The sequence below is a fragment of the Cervus elaphus genome, chromosome 11 (genome assembly GCF_910594005.1).
Source record: "Cervus elaphus chromosome 11, mCerEla1.1, whole genome shotgun sequence".
NCBI classification, from domain to species: Eukaryota; Metazoa; Chordata; class Mammalia; order Artiodactyla; family Cervidae; genus Cervus; species Cervus elaphus.
The window spans coordinates 7,565,232-7,587,638 of record NC_057825.1 but is presented as its reverse complement, the minus strand read 5'-3'; the positions used below and the strand labels follow the sequence as shown (position 1 = coordinate 7,587,638).

At 47.8% G+C, this 22,407-nt stretch overlaps 1 protein-coding gene across 9 annotated transcripts in view; it reads right to left on the bottom strand.

Annotated features, from left to right (window-relative positions):
• The window catches only part of KYAT1 (kynurenine aminotransferase 1), a 33,206-nt gene that overhangs the window by 10,120 nt on the left and 679 nt on the right, over nt 1-22,407 (bottom strand). The window contains exons 1-3 of one of the 9 annotated variants that reach the window (XM_043916653.1): nt 22,270-22,337; nt 2,752-2,956; nt 336-394 (exon numbers count right to left, since the gene is read on the bottom strand). In XM_043916653.1, coding sequence (XP_043772588.1) covers nt 336-394; nt 2,752-2,862 — 170 coding nt within the window. In that variant the 5' untranslated portion in view covers nt 2,863-2,956; nt 22,270-22,337. Of the gene's footprint in view, nt 1-335; nt 395-2,751; nt 2,957-3,115; nt 3,368-4,924; nt 5,578-18,302; nt 18,696-22,269; nt 22,353-22,407 lie in introns of those variants that run through there. The other 8 variants (XM_043916656.1, XM_043916650.1, XM_043916651.1 and 5 more) reach the window with 8 other exon arrangements.

The following is a 22,407-nucleotide window of genomic DNA, read 5'->3' as shown; positions in this document are numbered from 1 at the left end:
GTGGCCATGGCTCACACAGTATTTCATCTCATCCTCCCAAGGCCCTTTAGGGGAGACAGAAGTATCTCCATTTCCTAGCCGGAACCGGAGGCTCAGAGCAGGTGAGTCACCGGCCCCAAATGCCACAGCCAAGCAGAGTGAGGCTGAGACCCAAACGCAAGCCGGTGGCTGGCAGGAGGTCTCACCTCTCAAGGGCTGAGGCTGCAAACCTCCCAGTCTGAGTATGCAGCCGTCTTGGGTACCACTGAGTCCCTGCCAACCCAGAGACCACCAGCCCTGCTATCCTCGAGCCAGGGGACCCCCACCACCACCCTCCCCAGTCCTGCCTGGCTCACCATGGGTTGCAGTCGATCCCGTCCAGCCTTCGAGCCTGCAGCCGTTTAGCCATGGTGAGCTGAAGATAACAGAGCAAGCAGAGTCAGCTGGAGACAGCTAGTGGAGGGTCAGACTGGGCTTGCCCCGGGGAAGCAACTGCTCTGACCACAGCCTCTGTGTCCGTCCCTCCGGGAGGAGACAGAAAGCAGGGCTCCTCCAGCCTCCCTGTGCCTGGCTCCTCCCCGAGCCACCAGTCTGGACTTGCCCACATGCCAGCCCGGACTCCGCATGTCCCGGGACATAGACTGGATTCCAGTTAAAATTTGACCCAGGAGGGGCTGGGGAGGAGAAACAGCAGGAAGCAGGAGAGCGGAATAGGGCAACAGTGACGCAGCGGCTTCTTGCTAAACTCTTCCGTGAACTTCCTGGAACCCCCTGACTTGACCCATTTTACAGATGAGAAAATGCAGGGAGGAGTGGGAGATGGCTGTATTCAAGGTCACAACACAGATAGACTCAGGCCTGTTTGAGATGAGGCCATGTTTGGACTTGGGCAAAGGGGCCACTTGCTCAGTCTTTTGGGGGCTCAGGGGACCACCCCTCCCCTTCCCTGGGTTCCTTCCAGGCCAGCTTCCCCCTCACCCACAGGTGTGCTGACACTGGCCTGGCCCGGGGACCATCAGGCTCAGGTCCTCAGTCTGTCGTGGCTGGGTGATATTGCACAAGTGCGTTAGCTCCTCCTGGCCTCAGTCTCCCCATCAGTGTAATAGGGGCACGGGCTTCGTGGGCCCTCGGAGCCTCCTGGTCCCTGTGGGTTGGAGTCTCAGGGGGCCGGCAGGTGGTGGAGCCACCAGCTGTGGCTCACGGTGAACCCTCACTGTTCTTCACAGTCTGAGTCCTCACAGCAGGCTTATCAGAGGGGCCAGGAAAATCCTCATCTAAAGATGAGGGCGTTGAGGCTCAAAGAGATTTGGGGACTTGTCCAAGGTCAGAAGAGGAGCTGCTCAGGGCTCTGGGTCAGGACGACAGCAACAGCAGGGTTCCCAGCACCTGGCCCTGGGCCTGGAGAAGGGTGTGGGGACCGTCTGTACTCCGGCCAGGTTATTCCATCACCTGGGAGTCCTGGTGATGTGAGCCGTTCAGAGAGAGCCCAGCGTGGAGCCTGGCACCGAGTGGGTGCTTTGCTAACACTGGCGGCCCTGCGCTTTCACCAGGCCCTGACACCTCTCGCCTGGCCTGGCACTCAGCATGTGTCGAAATAGTAAGAATGATAGCATAATCTCTGCCAGGGAAATCGTGTGATCCCCAAAATGTTAGATGGCAGTGATTATCTTTGGTTAGTTAACAGACATTTTTCCTTCTCTTCCTTAATAATTTTCTGTTTTCCACATTTTCTAAAATAAATGTTTTATTTTTATGATTAAAAATATGGGAGAAAATTACATTTTAGAGGAATGTTTATAAATGTGCTGTACTGATATCAATAAAACAGGTGACAAAATTGCATGTATGGTATAATTATGTTTAGAAAATACCTTTGTATGTATACATTTTTTATGATCATACGTGAATGGAAAAAAAGTTTAGAAGGAAACATAGTAACATGTTAACAAAGGTTCCCTCTGAGTGGTGGAATTGTAGGTGATTGAATTATGGGTGTGCTTTTCTATGTTTCCAAGTTTTTTTTGAATGGAGATCATATCATATTTGATTCTGAAATGTGTATTTTTGCACACTGCACTTTCAGATGTATCTTAGAACCTACAGAACGAATTTAATAGGCAATTTCTTCCTCCCTTACTAGTCCATAAAACAACAATGTATCTTAATATTGATGTCATTATGGGTTCAATGATATAAGCACTTGCTTTTGAATTGGGGATGCATCATGTTAAGGAAATAAAGCGAAGATGAGTCGGGGCAGTGGTGGAGAGGGGAGTAGAGGTTGGAGTGAGGGAGCTTGAGGAGGGTTGAGATGGGTGAAGGGGTAGAGGGGTACAGGGGTACAGAGAGAGAACAAAGATGAACCGAGCTGAATGAGTTCAGGGAGGAGATAAAAAAGGGGGGACCCCAGAAACTCGGGGTGCTCGATGGAGTGACCTTTGCCTACATCACACACTACTTGGATAAGGGAGGAACCAGTGCCTGTTCTTGAGTTTATGCATAATGTATTTATTCAGCCAACATTTATGAAGCACCTACTGTGTACCAAACACTGGGCTGGGCTAGGGGCCGATGGGGAGGCTGCAGCACCAAGGATGCAGAGCTATAAGCTAGATCAGAAGCAGGGGCAAGGGAGGGGCCCACACCCAGTCTGCAGTCAGAGAAGGCTTCCTGAAAGAGGAGGCTCACGCACAGCTTTGAAGCCAGGACCAAGCCACATCCCAGGAGCCCCAGGTCATGCGAGCAGCAGAGCGCAAGGGGCAGAGCACTTACAGTCTGGTGCAAACACCGGGTGAGCGAAGCTCCAGACTTCTTTCCCCGGAGGGGACCCACCAGGTGCAAATAGATGGCCGCTGCATTCCTGAACATGCCTCCCAGAGCCATGGGGCGATGTCCCCTCCAAGGGCAGAGGAGAAGGGAGAACACCCTAGCCAGAAAAATGGCTCTGGACCCAGGACTTGGTCCCCCACACACAGCTCTAATAACAAGAACAATAAGGGCTGGTATTTATCGAGTGGTTGCTCTGTGCCAGGCATGGCAACAAGTGTTTTGTCGCATGACTATCCTTCAATCTGTGAAACCCCGGGACCACCCCCCACCCCAGCAACCACAGTGACCTTTTCAAAATGTAAATCACCTCTAATTAAGAATGATCCAGGTGAAGACTGTGGATGGCTTCCTACATCACAGACTGACCCAAGCCTACATCACGTCCTGATTCTGGAAACACACATACCACCTGCAGATTATTTCTGTGCTAAAACCAAATCTAAAGCTGATCATGCCTTAAAAGAGACTCAGGAATTCCCTGGCGATCCAGTGGTTAGGACTTGGTACTTTCACTGCCAGGGCCCGGGTTCCATCCCTAGTCAGGGAACTAAGAACCCACAGGCCTTGCAGCACTGCCAAGAAAAAAAAAAAAAATTCAACAAACATAAATTAAAAAGTGAATGCTTAAAAAAGAAGAAAATCATCAAAGGACACACTGCACAGTTTGAAAACTTACTAAAAAGCTAAAGGAACCAAAAAACAGTGTGTATGGCATAAGGATAGACATATAAATCAAGAGAATCGCACTGAGAGTCCAGAAGTAAACTGCTATTTGATTAACTGCTGTTTGACAAGGGTACCAAGAAAATTCAATGAGGGACAGGACTGACAGACTGATAGCTCTTTCTCGATTCTGTGGGTGGTGGTACATGGCTGTTATTAGTTGGTAAAGTGATTTGTCTAGTTAATTCTGATAATGAAGGACACTCTGGCATGCTAACTAGTTATGAGACCCCCAAGCAAAAAAAGAAAAGAAAATTCCATGAAGACAGAACAATCTTCTCAGCAAATTGGTGCTGAAACAACTGGATATCCCCATGCAGAAGAATGAAACTGGACTCCTACCTTATAAAAAAAGTAACTCAAAGTGGATCATAGACCTAAAAGTCAGGGTTAAAACTATAATACTCCTTGAAGAAAACAGGAGTAAAGTTTTTGACCTTGCAGTAGAAGATTTTTTTATATATATAACACCATATATAGCAGCTTTTATATATAACAACACAAGCAATGAAAGAAAAACTGGATTTAGATTTCATCAAAATTAAAAACTTTGTGTCTCAAAAGATACCACCAAGAAAATGAAAAAACCCACAGTATAGGAGAAAGCATTTGCAAATTATAAATCTGAATCTCTCCAAAGAGGTATAAATTGCTAGCAAGCACATGAAAAGATCATCAACATCATTAGTCATTAGGTAAATGCCACACTAAGACACAACTTCACAACCACTAGAATGGCTATAACAAGACAGATAATTACAAGTGTTTCAAGGATGGTAGGAAATTGGAAGCCTTGTATATTGCTTCTGGGAATGTAAAATGCTGCAGCGGATGTGGAAAACAGTCTAGGAGTTTCTCAAAATGTTAAACATAGAGTTATCATATGACCTATCAATTCCACTCCTAGAGAAATGAAAAACAAAAATATGCCCACACAAAAACTTGTACATTGGGATTTCCCTGGTGGTCCAGTGGCTGACTTCATGGTCCCAATGCAGGGGACCAGGGTTCCATCCCTGGTCAGGGAACTAGATCCCTTATGCCGCAAGTAAGACCTGGACTTCCCTGGTGGCTCAGACGGTAAAGCATCTGCCCACAATGTGGGAGACCCGGGTTCAGTCCCTGGGTCAGGAAGATCTCCTAGACTCCAGTATTCTTGCCTGGAAAATCCCACGGACGGAGGAACCTTGTAGGCTACAGTCCATGGGGTCACAATGAGTCAGATGTGACCGAGCGACTGCAGTTTCTTTTCTTTCTTTTAAAAATCTTCATAGTAAGAATAAAACCCAAAGTTTCTACCACATACTATGAGGCCATGTTAGATCAGAGATGAGACCCCCAGGTCGTTTCCTACCACTGTTTCTCTTGCTTGCTCTCTCCCAGCCACACTCAACATTCCTGTCTGTTAACTGTTCCTCTATTTTCACTCTCCTTATCTTATATCAGCGCCAGCAAACATTTTCTGCCTTGGGTCAGAGCAAATATTTCAGGCTTTGCGGGGCAGACAGTCTTTGTCGCAGCTTCTCAAGCCTGCTGCTGCTTTGGGAAAGCAGCCTTAGATGACACACACACAAACCGGAGACGGCGGCTTGCGTTGTGGCCTCACTTCTCTAATGAATCTAAGAAGAGGTGTTCATTTTTTCCTTTGCTCAGCTTTTTATTCACAAGGGCAGTGTGATGACGTCCAAGCTCCTTGCACACAGGACTAGAAACTGGAAGTCCGAAATAATCTACCTGTTCACAACATTTCATAACTATCAGTGCGACACTCTAACTTTACTATAGAGGAGAAATAAAAGGAGAGTAATTTATAACCCAGTCATGGATGCAAATGCTCAGGCTTGCCCACACTAGAAGATTCTAGGAAGTGGACAGTTGTTGGCCCTTGCTTATAAGAAATAAATCTGGCCAATGGGATGTTCCTGGTGGTCCAGTGGCTAAGACTCTCCGCTCCCAATTTAGGGAGCCCGGTTTGATCCCTGGTCAGGGACCTAGATCCCACATGCCACACGGATCTTTTTCCATGTGCCGCAACTAAGATCCAGCGCAGCTGAAAAAGAGAAAGAGGGAAAGAAAGAAAAGAAATAAGTCTGGCCTTAACTAGGCAACTCCCTAGCCTAGTCCCTTTTAAACTCCGCTCCCAACCCAGTCTGTTCCTCCAAGGTCTTTCAAAGCATCTCAGAGCCCAGAAAACTAGTCATCTGTCCCAAGGTGGGGCACTTCCTCCTCTGGTCCTCACTCAGTCATCAGCTTCTCCGGAGCACGTTCTCTGGCCAGGTCCTGGCAAAGCGCTGGGACCACAGCGTGGACCAGGCCTGGCAAAAGATGCCCACAAACACTGTCTCCATTACTATCCAGCAAGTATTTCCTGACCAATGCCAAAGTGTGTGTTATGGCTCGAATAGTGTCCTCCAAAAGGATATGTCCAAGTCCTAACCTCTGGTAACCTGTGAATATTTCCCCAGTGGCTCCAGGGTAAAGAACCTGCCTGCAATGCAGGAGACATGCTGGAGACACAAGTTCAATCCCTGGGTCGGGAAGATCCCCTCGGGATCTTGGGGTCAGTCCATGGGGTCGCAGAGAGTTGGACACGACTGAGTGACTAAACAACAACCTGTGAATGTGGCCTTATTTGGAAACAGGATCTTTGAAGGTGTAACCCATTTAAGACGAGGGACTTCCCCTGGTGGTCCAGTGGCTAAGATTCTGGGCTGCAGGCGGCCTAGGTTTGATCCCTGGTCAGGGAACTAGATCCCACATGCGGCAACTAAAGGTCCTGTGTGCTGCAACTAACACTGGCCCAGACAAAAATAGCAATGCATGCATGCTAAGTCACTTCAGTCATATCCGGCTCTTTGTGACCCCATGGACTGTAGCCTACCAGGCTCCTCTGTCCATGGGATTCTCCAGGCAAGAATACTGGAGTGGGTTGCCATTCCCTTCTCTAAAAAATAGTAACAGTAAATAAATAAATATTTGAAAAATTTAAGAGGAGGTCTCACTGGATCAGAGTGGACCACTGTCAGCACAGTTTGTTTCCTTGCAAGAAGAGGAGAAAAGGTCACCGACACACAGGAGAAAGGTCATGTGAAGACAGCTGCAGCTGCTGCTGCTGCTGCGTCGCTTCAGTCATGTCCGACTCTGTGCGACCCCATAGATGGCAGCCCACCAGGCTCCCCTGTTCCTGGGGTTCTCCAGGCAAGAACACTGGAGTGGGTGAGGCAGAGATTAACGTGTCTACAAGGCAAGGAACACCGAGGTCTCCTGACAGCACAGAAACTAAGAAAAGCATGGACCGGATTCTCCTCTGGAGCCGACAGAGAAAGCATGGCCCCAATAACACCCTGATTTTGGACTTCCAGCCTCCAGAACGGTGAGAGAAAAAATTTCTCTTTAAAACCACCCGGCGCGTGGTACTTCGGTACAGACCCCCGGGAAACTAATACAACCCGACACTAGAGGGCGCCGGGGACACGGCCCCCGCGGCAGGAGTCCCGGCGGGCTCCTGGGAGGACGCGGCCTCCAAGCCCAGTCCCAGAGGAAGGGAACGGCTGCCAGGCGGTGCAAAGGCCCGTGGGGGCGAGCTGGGAGATTCCAGGGTCTGGGAAGTCAGTCAGTTCACCCTCTGATTTATTTCCTGCGGCTAACAACCAGAGCTTGGAGCAACAAAGGGCAGCGCGATTATTATCTGAGGAGGGACATTCCACCCTGTGTCTGGGGCAAAGTGCCGGCCTGCTTCAAGTCCGTCAGCCGAGGACGGGAGGCGCACGGCCTGGTGTGAGCCCAGTGCTGGCTACACCTCCTCTGCCCCAAATCACGCCTGCATCATCTCGCCCGATCACAGAGGTAGGGATAATATTAATACAATCAGTTCTAATCTGCTCACTCGGCATCAGGCACTGCGATAAGGACTATACTGATGGCATCAGACCCTTTCGACAGCCCTGGAAAGCAGGTGCTATCCTCAAACCGCCACCCGCCCGCCCCTTCATAGTCAAGCAAGGCACTTCCCGGGTGGCCAGTAGATTAGAATCTGGCTGCCAATACAGGGGACACGAGTTCGATCCCTGATCTGGTAAGATTTCACATGCCTCGGAGTAAAAAAACTCCTGTGCCACAACTCCTGAAGCCTGTGCCTAAAGCCGGTGCTCTGCAATGAGGAGCCACCGCTGTGAGAAGCCCTCACACCACAGTGAGTAACCCCCACTTGCCGCAGCTAGAGAAAGCCCGAGTACAGCAACAAAGACCCGGTGCAGCCAAGAATAAATAAAATTTACAAACAAAACAAAAAAGGCAAGGAAATTTGTAAGAATGATAACATAGCAACAAAAACCTGTCAATCCTAAAGAAAATCAACCCTGAATATTCACTGGAAGGACTGATGCTGAATCTCCAATACTTTGTCCACCTGATGCGAAGAACTGACTCACTGGAAAAGACCCTGATGCTGGGAAAGATGGAAGGCGGGAGGAGAAAGGGGCAACAAGAGGACAAGACGGTTGGATGGCATCACTGACTCAATGGACATGAATCTGAGCAAACTCCGGGAGATTCTGAAGGACGGGGGAGCCTGGTGTGCTGCAGTCCACGGGGTCACAAAGAGTGGGACACAACCCAGCAACTGAAAAACAACAAATACTTAAATGGGGCTCCGGCAGGTGGGGGAAGGGTTCGAATCACGGGATGCCCACAGTTTAAGATCCCAGCTTGTGGCCCTTTCCTCTTCTCTGCCAGTCTTGGCCCTTCACTCTCACTGCCAGCCCTCAGGAACAGTGGTACCTTGGGGCTGGGGGTGGCCTGGGCCGCGTGGCTCCGTGGAGGCGGGGAGAGCCTGTGCAGGATGAGGACACGCCTAACCACGCATGTTACCTCAGGGCTGGGGCTGGAAACCAGGATCCGGCTTCCACTGCGGGGGACTGCCAGGGCAGCGACTGGTGTGTGTGTCCGGGTGAGCCTGTGGGCACGGGAGTGAGTATCATACTGCACCCTTTGTGGCGCAGGTCTGTCCTGCCAAACCTTTGACGCCCGCCTGGGACTGGGCATCAAGCAGACCCCGGGGGAGAAGCTTAGGTCACAGGCTTTGGGGGCGCGCACACCTTGGCTGTGTGACTCGGGGCAAGTCACTTCACCTCTCTCAATGTCAGTTTCCCTAGCCGTAAAATAAATAAAAATAAGGTAGTTCATGGAAAGCCCTTCACTGAATGCCTGGCACATAAAAGGTGACTGTAAATGACCAATGTTAATAATAGAGTGGGCACTTTATGAATACCCATTGAATTCATACAATATGACCTATGTCAGCGGGACTGACTTCATCAGATCTCAGGAGGCTTAGTGCTGAGGGCCTGCGATAGTTAAGGGCCTGTGAAAATGTTTTCATTTTGATTTATTTTAAAATAAGAACACAAGTGGTGCTAGTGGTAAAGAACCTGCCTGCCAATGCAGGAGACATGAGACATGCATTCAATCCCTGGGTTGGAAGATCCCCTGGAGGAGGGCATGGCAACCCACTCCAGTATTCTTGCCTGGAGAATCCCACAGACAGAGGAGCCTGGGGGGCTACAGTCTATGGGGTTGCAACGAGTTGGACACGACTGAGGCGACTTAGCACACACACACACAAGGGAATATAACATAATAATGAAAGTATAATAATGAATCTAGCTTGGATGATATTTGTTCTTTATACCAACAGAGTTATAAAGTATATATATATATATTTTTTTTTGGCCAAGCTGTGTGGCTTGCAGGGTTTTAGTTCCCTGACCAGGGATTGAACCAAGGCTCTTGGCAGTGAGAGCACGGAGTCCGAACCACTGGACCACCAGGGAGTTCTCCTTTGTTATTTTTTTTTAATGGAGAAAGGGGCCCATGAAGAAGTGAATAGGGTCCCTGAAAGTTTTAATGTGACCTTGAACGTGGGTAAATCCATGTGTGGTTGTGATTGCTTGTGCAAATAAGAGTGTTTGCCCTTGAGTACTTGCCCGTCTCTTTCCTTTGAGCCCGTGGGTGTCATGGGGACAGTTTCTAGGAACTTGAAGGGAAGAGAAAGCCACTGGGGGTCTGAGCCGAGGGTGGGAAGGGCACAGGTGGCCACGTGGCTGCCCTCACCAGCAACACTGCCAGGTGTCAAGGCGTTGCATGCTGCTTGCATGTTGCATGTCCGACTCTTTGCAACCCCTGAACTGAAGCTTGCAAGGCTCCTCTGTCCGTGGAATTTTCCCGGCAAGAATATTGGAGTGCGTTGCCATTTCCTCCTCCAGGGGATCTTCCTGACTCAGGGATCAAACACAGGTCTCTTGCATCTCCTGCATTGGTAGGCGGGTTCTTGACCACTGAGCCACCTGGGAATCCCTGCAAGGCGTTGCCCTGTGGGAAATGGGTGCTTGCTGTCCCTGAGGCCACCAGCAGGGGATATGCAGAGCCAGTCCTGTCTAGATGTCTGGCTAGCTGGCCCTGGACAGTAAGTCATATGATACATTAGGACAGAGGACAACTTTGTGTCTCAGAGGGGAGTGTGGTCTCACTTCATAGAGGAGACCATCGGTGGGGAGTGTGCTGGTCCAGGCCCATCCCGAGGTGCGACTGCTGGCCTCCCAGACCAGAGTTCTCCCACTGACTGGGCTGACCTAGGCGTCTCCACAGGGGCTCATTCACAGACACCTGGGAGCGCTCACCATTGCCTCATTCAGAGGCACCAGGAAGGCTCTGGGGCTGCCTTTCCCAGGCCACACCCACCTCCAACTCGCCATGTGCCTCATCTCTCATCTTCCAGGAAGCAAGTCTTCCCTGGACAACTCTTCTACAGCCCTGATGACTGGCCGTAGCGTAATGACCATAGCCTTTTGTTTACTGCACACTTTTTCTGTGCCAGGCTGCCTGCCCAGCACTTTACAGGGTCCATCACTTTTAATCCCATGAGAAAGGTGCCATCAAGAGGCGAAGTAGCAGACCCAAGGCCACAGCTAGCAGGTAGCGGAGCTGGAATTTGAACCCAGGACACAGACTTCAAAGCCTGTACTCACTGCCACTGTGGAGCAAGGGGAGGCTGAGCAGTGACACCATGGCCCCTTGGGCTACTGACTCACTATTTCCAGAAAGAATCGATGAAGCACAGACGAGAGATGCTCAATGGGAAATGAGAGAATTTGATCCAGTTGCTTACATTTTATGGGTGGGGATAGTGATGAGCAGGGAGGGACACCGACCAGCCCAGATTCCAGGGGGGGCCAGATCACCTGAGTCATAATCCTGGCATTTTTCTCATCCTAGCAGCTGCCTGGGACATTATTAGGCATGGGTCCCGGAGGAAGATGCTCAGTAAACTTCCACTGAGTGAGGGAATGAATGTTTATCTCTCCAACCAGACTGTGAGCTCCGTCAGAACCAGGACTCTCCTTTGTTCATCTTTTTACTATCAACGTCTGGTGCAGGAACTCAGGTGCACACCTTTTATCACTTCAGCAAGTATTTATTGAACTTCCATTATGTGCTATGCCCTAGGCTAGCCACCAGGCATACAAGGGGGAATAGGACACCTTTCTTTCCTTTCAGGTGTGCACATAGAATGAGGGAGACAAATGAGTAACCAGACCATTCTAATAGAGTGTGAGCCTTAATATGCAAAGGATTCTTATAAATCAATAACAAAAGACCAACATCTCAATAGAAAAAAAAAGTGGGCAAAACATATAAATTCACACATAAAAAGAAAACAGCATGTAAACTTGAAGAGATGCTGAACCTTGTCATAACTGACAAAATGCAAATTACAATGAAACACTATTTTCTGTGTCTCAGGCAGAGAATAATAAGATTGAGATCCACCAAGTCAATACTATGATGCACTAAAAGTCACTGATATAACTTCTGGAGGGCAACTTAATGTTAGTGACTTATATTATTCTTTGACTTAAACGCTCCGTCTTCTATGTGTTTATCTTACAGGGATGTTCATACATATACATAAATCTGGATGATTATTGCAGTATTGTGTGTGAGAAAAAACAGGACAATTCAATGTCTATCAGTTGGAGGCTGATTCAATTTGTTTTGATTTATCCATACAATGGCACACTATGCAGCCACCAAAAGGAATGAGACCAGGTTACGTGAAAAATGCATGTTGATTTCAAAACATACTACAAAGTTACAGTAATCAAAACACTGTGGCACTGGCATTGGATAGACATATAGACCAATGGACCAGAATTGAGAGCCCAGAAACAAACTCAAATATCTATGCCCAGATGACTTTTGACAAGGTGTCAAGACCATTCAATGGGGGTAAAATAATTTCTTCAACAAATGATGCTAGGACAACTGGATAGCCCCTTGCAAAAGAATGAAGTTGAACCTCTGTCTCACTCCATCTACAAAAATTAACTCAAAATGAATCAATGATCACATTCTTGATAGTGTCCTTTGATACACTAAAGTTTTACATTTTTATGAAGTCCAAACATAGAATTAGATTATGACCCAGCAACACCACTCCCAGGTTTATACTGGAAAAACAAAACAAAACATATGTCCACACAGAAACTTGTACATGAATGTTAATAGCAGCATTGTTCGTAATAGCCAAAAGGTGGAAACAATTCAAATGTCCTTCAACAGATGAATGGTAAATTGGGGTATATTCATACAATGGAATACTGTCTAGCCGTAAGAAGGAACAACAGACACATTGATACGTGGTACAACTCGGATAAACCTCAAAAGCATCCTAAGAAGTCAAACACAAAAGGTCACCTATTGTATGATTGCTTTCACAGAATATGTCCAGAATAGACAAATCCGTGGTGTCAGAAAGCAAATTAGTAGTTACCAGGGTACGGAGAGGGGAATGTGGAGTGATTATTCAAAAGACACAGGGTGATTTTCTGGGGTAATAGAAATATTTTGAAACTAGAGGGAGGTGGTGGTCATACAACATTGTGAACACAGTAAATGCCACTGACTTGGACACTTTAAATGGTTAAATGTGTGTTCTGTGCATCTTGCCTCAACTGTAAAAATGTGTGGGGACTTCCCTGGTGGTTCAGTTGTTAAGACTATGCCCTTCCATTGCTGGGAACGTAGGTTTGGTTCCTGGTTGAAGAACTGACATCCCACATGCAACTAAGCCTGCGTGCTACTAGAGAATCCAGGCACCACAACAAAAGATTCTGTGTGCTGCAACTTAAGACCCGATGCAAAATATATGGTAAGAAGAAAGAGGCATGTTGAAGACAACATAGTCCACTTGCATTTTTAAATTATACAGATAGATACAAATGTGATGGTGCATACACACGCATACACATACATAGTTCTCGCTTCCCACTGTACTGTGAGACTGTAAAAATGACCATTCAAGCTGAAATTGTGCAGAGAAAACTGAATAATGGGAAAAATTATGATTGTTCAGTGACCTTTCAAAGGTGTTGTCAAAGCATTAAAACCTCTTGATGATGCAGGGGCCACAGGAGACACGGGTTTGATCCCTGGGTTGGGACGATCTCCTGGAGGAGGGCATGGCAACCCACTCTGGTACTCTTGTCTGGAGAATCCCATGGACAGAGGAGCCTGGCGGGTTATAGTCCATAGGATCACAAAGAGTTGGACACGAATAAGGTGACTTAGCACCCACACATGCATCATAGACATGAAATAAAGATTAAAAAAAAAAATCCTCTTGATGGTCTGTTACAAATGTAGAGACAAGTGAAAAAGTAGTGAAACTAATAATAATACATTTAATACTTATTAAATTGCTATTATAATTTATATTAAAACATTGATAATTCAAGTATTTTCTTTCATTGTAAAAATGTATCAAGGATGACCCAGCAATCCCATGTCTGGGTATACATCCAAAGGAAGAAAGTCCTATCTCAAGAAGATATCTGCACTCCTGTGTTCATTGCCACACTATTCACGAGTCAACATTTGGAAACAACCAATAGACGAATGGATAAAGGAAATATGGTATGGATATATATACAATGGAGTATTATTCAGTCTTTAAAAAGAAGGAAATCCTGCTATTTGTGACAACATGGATGAAACTGAAATATGTTATGGTAAGCAAAATAAGCCAGAAAGAAAAGAGACAAATATTGCACAATATCACTTATATGTGGAATTTGAAAAAAAAGAAAAAAGTCGAACTCATGGAAGCAGAGTGTGCAATGGTGGTTGCCAGGGGCTTGGGAATGGAGGAAAGAGGGAGAGGTTGATAAAAGAGTACAAACTTCCAATTATAAGATGAATGATTCTGAGGCTCTAACACAGCCTGGTGGCTGCACTAGACAATACTTTATTGTTGTATAGCTGAAATCTGCTAAGAGAGTAGATCCTCTCCCTAAAAAAAGGGTAACTACATGAGGTAATGGATGCATCATTAACTTGTTTGTGGGAGTCATTTCACCAAGTACACATAGAGTAAATAATCACGTTGTATACTTTATATTACAATTTTATCTGTCAATTATACTTCAATAAATCTGGGGAAAATTATCAAGAGTCATTTAAACAGTGCTTGCCTTCCAGTTGTGTAGCTTAAGATACAGAACCAGCATCTTCTCTATACATTGGTGAATCATCACACTCCTTTCTAAGTTCAGATCAACTTAAAATACTTTATCCTTTGTACTTTCAATGCTATGAACTATATCTGGCAGTTCCTTTAATGTGGTGTTTTTGCTGGCATCATTTCCTTGGGACAACATCATCCTTTTTGTCAGAACCTCCTTCATTCGTATGTCCATATGATGTGCCTTCACTGAGTTTCCCTGGCTGCATAGTTAGAGCTTCTGGAACAGGAAATAGCTGCAGGTTCAACATTCCCAGAACCAGCTTTTTTTTTGGGGGGGGGGGGGGGCGGGGTGCTGTGTCACACGATTTATGGGATCCCAGATCCTGGATCAGGGATTGAACTCATGCCCCCTACATTGGAAGCTCTGAATCTTAACTGCTGGACCTCCAGATAAGTCCTTGCCAGCTATTTGAAAAATCATTCTATTTATCTTCAATTCAGATTGCACTTTGAGTCTTATCACTCTGCATTTATGTCCTGCGCTTCCACCGTGTGCTGCCCAAGTTCTTCTTTTGGGTACCTATTTCCTATTCTTTTGCTTACACATTTTTGTAAAATGTCACATGGGTTTATCACTAGGAGACAGGAGGCAACACAAACCACATGCTTTGCTGTCTGTGTAGGAACTGAACAACACGCATGGTGACCAATCCTAAAGGAGATCAGTCCTGAATATTCATTGGAAGGACTGATGCTGAAGCTGAAACTCCAATACTTTGGCCACCTGATGCGAAGAACTGACTCATTGAAAAGACCCTGAGGCTGGGAAAGATTGACGGCGGGAGGAGAAGGGGACGACAGAGGATGAGATCAGAATCAGCGACTCGATGGACATGAGTTTGAGTAAACTTCGGGAGTTGGTGATGGACAGGGAGGCCTGGCTGTGCTGCAGTCCAGGGGGTCGCAGAGTCGAACCCGACTGAGCGGCTGAACCGAACTGAACTGACCAATCAAAAACAGGCTTTGAAAGAAGTGATGTGATTGGTCACTCACCGTTGTGCATCTGTCATTTCCGCAGTGATTGGTGGATGGAAGAAGTAGTAGCAAAGTTCATATTTGGTGCGATTACTCATAGGTAACGTAACATTGCAAATGAAATTTGAACTGTGTTATTGAGGACTTCCCTGATGGCTCAGACGGTAAACAGTCTGCCTGCAACGCGGGAGACCTCGGTTTGATTCCTGAGTCAGGAAGCTCCCCTGGAGAAGGAAATAGCAACCCACTCTTGCCTGGAAATTCTCCAGGATGGAGAAGCCTGGAAGGCTACAGTCCATGGGGTCGCAGAGTCGGGCACGACCGAGCCACTGAACTGAACTGAACTGAACTGAGCGACTAATACTTTCATTGAGGGACTGGTGTTATTTAACTATACTGGAAAGCAAGGACTGCCTCATTATGTACTGTATGTGCTTGTGTGTAAATTATTAACAGTGACTTTCCCTGGGATTGGATTGGGGAGGGTCTAATAAACTTCTGTGTGTGTGCGGGTGGGCGTTCTCAGTCCAACTGTTTGTGACTCCATGGACTGTAGCCTGCCAGGATCCTTTGTCCATGGAATTTTCTGGGTAAGAATACTGAAGTGGATAGCCATTTCCTACTGCATGGATCTTCCTGACCCAGGGATTGAACCTGTGTCTCCTGCATTGGCAGGCAGATTTCTTTACCATGGCACTACCTGGGGAAAAAACTGTTGTTGTTGTTGTTGTTTTTGAGGTGGTGTTTTTGTTTATTAAATTAAATAATTAATTTATTTTTGAGGCGGTGAAATTCTGGAACCACACCTTGGACCGAAGCCATTTACTAGCTGTGTGACTTTCGGCAAATTACTAAACCTTTCTGAGCATCATTCTGAAATGAGAATAATGATAGTTCCTGGTCCCTGGGTTGTAGTGAGAGGTCAGTGAGTTAACACGCAAAAATCACTTAGTCTGGTGCCAGGCAAGGAGTCAGTGTTTCAAAAATGTATCATTGTTACTGTTATTATTAAAATTTAGTCTGAGGAGTGCAGGCAGCTCTAGGGAGGCCAACCCTGCCTGGAGAGGGGAGCTTAAATGCACCAGGTGACCTTCAGGACACCGTTCTGGGCAGCCTCCAAGGCACCTAAGAGCTCAGGCTTCCTGGCTGCCAGGCAAAGGGCTGGGTGCCCAGCGGTCAGCGCCTCCCCCAATACACGCCTCCATCAGTCTAAGCAGCTATTGGCCACCTTCTCGGCCAGAAGTCACCTCGACTTGTGAACAGCAGGTGGATGACCTCTCGGGACGGGCCTCAGTGCCCAATCCTCTGGCTGCTGATGTCAGCTACACCTCCTGCTGGATGCAGCCTGGAGGGAGACCGGATAAAGTCCAAAGCCTCCTAACCTGGCCTCTGGAGCAGGCCTAAGTCCAGACTCTGCAGCTTCTGTGTTCTCTCCACTCCCAAATATATAAATCCTTTGCTTCTGAATAGATGTTGCCCACCTTTGCTCAAGCTATATCCTGTCTGACAGGCCCTTTAATCTGACCCCCTAGGAGGGCTGAACCCAAGCTCTGAAGTCTTCTGGGTCAGTCTGGGCCCTCCCCAGAACTCAGATCACCTATGATGTGCCTGACTCCTGTGCTAAACGCTCATCTTTACAACAGCCTTCAGGAAGGCTTCATCGTCTCTGTTTTGCTCAAGAGGAGAATGAACAAAAAAGGAAAAAAAAAAAGAGGAGAATGAACAAAGCTCAGTCAGCTGAGAGAGCCTGAGCTGGGTGGGATTCAACCCCTGGTTTACTTGTTTCCAAAGTCAAAACCTGTCCACCCCAAAAATCCTTTTGGGAGGTGGGTGCTGCTGCCTCTATCAGCTCCCCTGCATCTAGGAGACCATCAGCCCCTGGGGACACGAGCCGTGCCCTATCCAGCTTCCACCCTGCATGGCAGCTTGCAAGGACAGGCAAGGTGGCTTTGGCTTTACAGGCTGGTTGCTCATCACGGACGCCAATTGTGTGTAGTAGGGATGTCAGGTTTTAGTATTTCTCAATAGTGGCCCACTTGGTGTTTAGGCTGAATCAGTTCTTTACCGGGAAGGTCTACATCTTCCCACGGTGCCTAGAAGGATGTTTACCAATCTTGGCCTAAATATGTCAGAAGACCCCCCTCCTCCCCTCCCCTGTCCAGTTACTGAGAAAACACAAACCATGACACCTCTGGAGGAGAGGCCTGGGTACCATGCCCAGGCAAGACCGGTCTGTGATACCAACAACCACAGAAGATGAAAGCTTGGATTTAGAACTTGAACTTGGTAAAATGGTCCCGGCTCCACTCTGAACGAGCTATAGGACCTTAGTCCTACCATAACCAGATTCAGCTTCCTCATCTGTGCAATGGGGACAATAATAAATAATAATGGAATCACCCTCAGAAAGCATTTAGCATAGGTTCTCGGTCCACTTAACCTGTCAATGACAATAAACTGTTAACAGTTAAACCTCTAAGACTTTCCGTAAAAATTAGTTAACCAAGTAGGACAATAAAATCTCTTGCAGATAATGAATCATTCATGTTTTGGTTTGTCTTGGACACAGAGAGTCCCTCCAAGACAACTGTCTGATGAAAACTTGTTGAGTCAGTGGTTCTGCCCCAAGGGAGGTGACATCTGTCTGGGGAGCTTTAACAAGTACACTGACTCAGACACAGTTCCCCCTTAGATTTGGGTTTCCCAGGTGGCGCCAGTGGTAAATAATCTGCCTGCCAATGTAGGAGACATAAGAGACGCAGGATTGATTCCTGGGTTGAGAAGATCCCCTGGAGGAGGGCAGAGCAACCCACTCCAGTATTTTTGCCTAGAGAATCCCATGAACAGAGGAGCCTGGTGGGCTACAGTCCATAGAGTTGCAAAAAGTTGGACATGACTGAAGCAACTTAGCACACACGCTTGCCCCTTGGCTTTGGAATTGGCAAAGGAGAGAGAAATGGTTTCTGGAGACTGCAGGCTCCCAGGCCAGAGGGGCTGGTGGGTGGGGAGCCTGAGTGAGTTACACAGTAGGAAGGCCACTCCTTTTCCCTCCTGGCACAGGATCCAGATACAAAAATTGAAATCTCACTCTTCGGGGCAGTTTTACACATGGAGGAGAAAACAATATATGTGTATATATTTAGTGCTGGCAGAAAGACTAGAGTCATATCAGTTGTACAGACGGAGAAACTGTCAGAGTAGGGAAATGACTTACCCAAAGTGAAAGTCCTGGGAAAGCACAGAAGGACCTCAGCTATGAACTTGTATCCAAAACTTGTATCACTGTGCAAGAATGAGGAAGTGAGATGAGTGTTTGGAAAATATTTCAGGGAGCGGGCAGTGCCATCTGAGAGTGGGAAGTGGCCCCAGGTCTAATAGGGCAGGAGTAGTGGTGATTCATCTCTTGCTGAAGCTGGAGTGACTTTGGCCTGCTGGCTACAGAAGGCGGGGAGTGGGGTGTGCCCAGCTAAATGTCCCAGCACACAGGAGACCTGACAACCCAGGTGAGCATGAATGGCCAGGAAGACAGGAGGAACTTTCCTGTGCTGACAGCTTTGTTCACATGGGCAGAATTTCTACATCAGCAAGTTAGCTGCCACCCCGGGGACCGGAAGAATGGGGGTGGGTGGGCATCAGCATGAAGGACTTTCTCACTGCTGTGCTTAATTGCTTAGTCGTGTCTGACTCTTTGCGACCCCATGGACTGTGGCCCACCAGGCTCCTCTGTCCATGGGGATTCTCCAGACAAGAATATTGGAGTGGGTTGTCATGCCCTCCTCCAGGTCTCACTGCTAACCCTCCTGTATTTCTTTGTTGCCCCAATCTGGATTATGACATTAGGGAGTCCTCCGCTTTGGAGATGTGGAAGGTTAAGTGCGGCGTGGAGAGTGGGAAGCCACAGATGTTGCCGTGAGGAGGCACTGTCTAGGAGGAAAAAGCCGATTCAGGCAGAAACCAGACAGATCATTTCTAACCTGCACAGTCTCTGATCATGTCAATTATTTTCAGGTACGAATGTGTCTCTGCTCCAGGTCCCAGCTTCATCATTTCTCCTCCTAGATACCTTATGCATCCTTCTCTCTCTCTCTTTTTTTTGGCTATGCTGGCTCTTTGTTGCAAGGCGTGGGCTTTTTTTCTCTAGTTGTGGAGCATGGGCTTAGTTGCCCTTAGGTATACGGGATCTTAGCTCTCTGGCCAGGGATAGAATTCGTGTCCTCTGCATTAGGAAATGGATTCCTAACCACGGTACCACCAGGGAAGTTGCTTATGCACCTTTCAGCCAGATTAAATGGTACCTCCTTTGAGAAGCCTTTTGTGACTCCCCTGGGGCTGAACTAGATGCTAGGGGAACTAGCTCCTAGGCTGAACTAGGAGCTCCTCAGAGGTAGATGCTACCTCCTCTGTTCTCCCAAGGCCTGAGCTTGCCCACCCACCACAGCACTCATCATAGATGCCAACAGCTGGGTTGTCTGTTGCCCTCACCAGACTCTAAGGACAGGAACTATGTGTCTGTCCTGTTCTCCATCAGCTCCTCAGCCTCTGGCAGCTCAACTAACTGACCTGAGGTGTCTCCAAGAATTAGTGCTGACGGTCCCAGGAGGCTGAGGGAGAGACTGAGGAGCTCAACAACCTCTCCGGAAGTGGGGGAGTGAGGACCCTCTTTGGGCAACTTTTTTCTTTTTTAAGTATACTTGATTTACAACGCTGCGATGGGCAACTTTCTTAACTTCTCTATACTTCACTTACTGATCTGTAAAATGGGACTAATCTGTGTGTAAGGCATAAAGTAGGACATGAGGGAGCACTCAGTGTCAGCCATCATAGTTAGTTCTGCAGGAGGGGACATGGAGGCTCAGGGAGGTATGTGCCAGGTCCAGACTCTAGGCTGGAAAAGGCAAGCCTTGGACTCCGGTCTGGGTTCTGGCCTCCAATCTGTGCCTCTCTTCATTCTACACTGCTGGTTGTTGCCTGTCTGTCTCACTTCCTCAGTCAATAGGCAGCCAATAAACAGCTACTGGATGCCTGCTGGGGACCAGGTCCCAAGCTGAGAGCTGTGAGGCTGACAACAAAGGATGCTTTTCAGGAGGCAGTGGGATGAGCAAGAATGGCATTAACGTAAAATGCTCCTGGGCTCAAATTCCAGCTTTTCCACGTCTTGGCTATAAGATATTACTAAGGTCCCTAATCTCTGAGCCTGCTTTCTCTATTATTTTTTCGTGTGTGTTTTCTCCTTTAATAATGGGGAAATACAAGACTTCCCAGCAGGAGAGCTGCAACCTGGCACTGGTCAGCATTGGATATAAATGGAAGCCAGTTATGATTAATATCCTCATCATCCCATTTTATTTTTAACCAACCTTTGCACATGGTAGTTAATTCTTCCCCCTTGTCCGGGCACCAGGACCCAGTTCTCAGTCCCAGGCCACCACAGTTCCTTACTTGTGCATCTCACTAGCTGGCTGATACACATGCCAGAGGAACCAGAGATCAAATTGCCAACATCCGTTGGATCATAGAAGAAGCAAGAGAGTTTCAGAAAAGCAACTACTTCTGCTTTATTGACTATGCCAAAGCCTTTGATTGTGTGGATCACAACAAACTGTGGAAAATTCTTAAAGAGATGGGACTACCAGACCACCCAACCTGCAAACAACTGGACATGGAACAACAGACTGGCTCCAAATAGGAAAGGAGTATGTCAAGGCTGTATATGGTCACCCTGCTTATTTAACTTATATGCAGAGTACATCATGAGAAACGCTGGGCTGGATGAAGCACAAGCTGGAGTTAAGATTGCCAGGAGAAATATCAATAACCTCAGATATGCAGATGACACCACACTTATGGCAGAAAGCAAAGAACTAAAGAGCCTCTTGATGAAAGGGAAGGAGGAGAGTGAAAAATTTGGCTTAAAGCTCAACATTCAGAAAACTAAGATCATGGCATCCGGTCCCATCACTTCATGGCAAATAGATGGGGAAACAGTGGAAACAGTGACAGACTTGATTTTTTGGGCTCCAAAATCACTGCAGATGGTGACTGCAGCCATGAAATTAAAAGACGCTTGCTCCTTGGAGAAAAGTTACGACCAACCTAGACAGCATATTTAAAGCAAAGGTCAGTCTAGTCAAAGCTATGGTTTTTCCAGTAGTCATGTATGGATGTGAGAGTTGGACTATAAAGAAAGCTGAGCACCGAAGAATTGATGCTTTTGAACTGTGGTGTTGGAGAAGACTCTTGAGCGTCCCTTGGACTGCAAGGATATCCAACCAGTCCATCCTAAAGGAAATCAGTCCTGAATATTCATTGGAAGGACTGATGCTGAAGCTGAAATTCCAATTCTTTGGCCACCTGATGCGAAGAACTGACTCATTGGAAAAGACCCTGATGCTGGGAAAGATTGAAGGCGGGAGGGGTAGGGGACGACAGAGGACGAGATGGTTGGATGGCGTCACGGATTCAATGCACATGAGTTGGAGTAAGCTCCGGGAGTTGGTAATGGACAGGGAAGCCTGCGTGCTGCAGTCCATGGGGTCGCAAAGAGTCGGACAAGACTGAGCGACTGAACTGAATGAACACACACCGGCAGACACCCACGCCCCCACTCACGTTCTTTCACACAAACGGTAGCAGCGATCAATGCTGTTCTTTTCGTCCCTTCACTTTTCCATCTATGGTATCTTGGAAGCGGTCCCCTATTAGTGCATGGTGAACATTTTTCTTTTTTAGCGGAGCACAGTATTCCATTGTACGGATTCTCTTTTAACGCGGTTGCCGTTACTATTATCAATCTGGGAACTCCGAGGACCTGGGATACTTAGAGCTGTCGAGTTGGAGCCCGGCACCCCGTTCCAGCCCCGGCTCCTCCCAGAATTCACCCAGTCACCCTGGGCTCCCTTTTCCCCACCCGTACGGTACGGTCGCGCGAGTGGGGGTGGGGCGGGAGATGGGGATGCAGAGAGGACCAGCCTGGCGGATCCCAGTGTCCGAGTGCGGGTCGGCGAGAAGCGCGCGCAACAGCTAGGGACTGAAGTCAACCTTTCCGGCGTAGCCACTCCGCTATACCAGCAGCACCAAACGCAGCGAGTAGTCTGGCACAATCAAGCTCGGAACCGGCTGTCAGGCCCTCCCGCCTCGGCACCTAATCTCGGGGCAACAACGCTCCAGCACCGGCTACTCACCCCCGCCTCCGCCGCTTCACCCTTCGTCCCCACGCCCCGAAGGTTACAGCCGTCCCTGTCCCTTTAAGGGGGCGGAGCCCGGGCTCCGCTACTTCCGCCCCAAAGCAACATGGCACCAACCGGGAGAGGAGCGGGTGA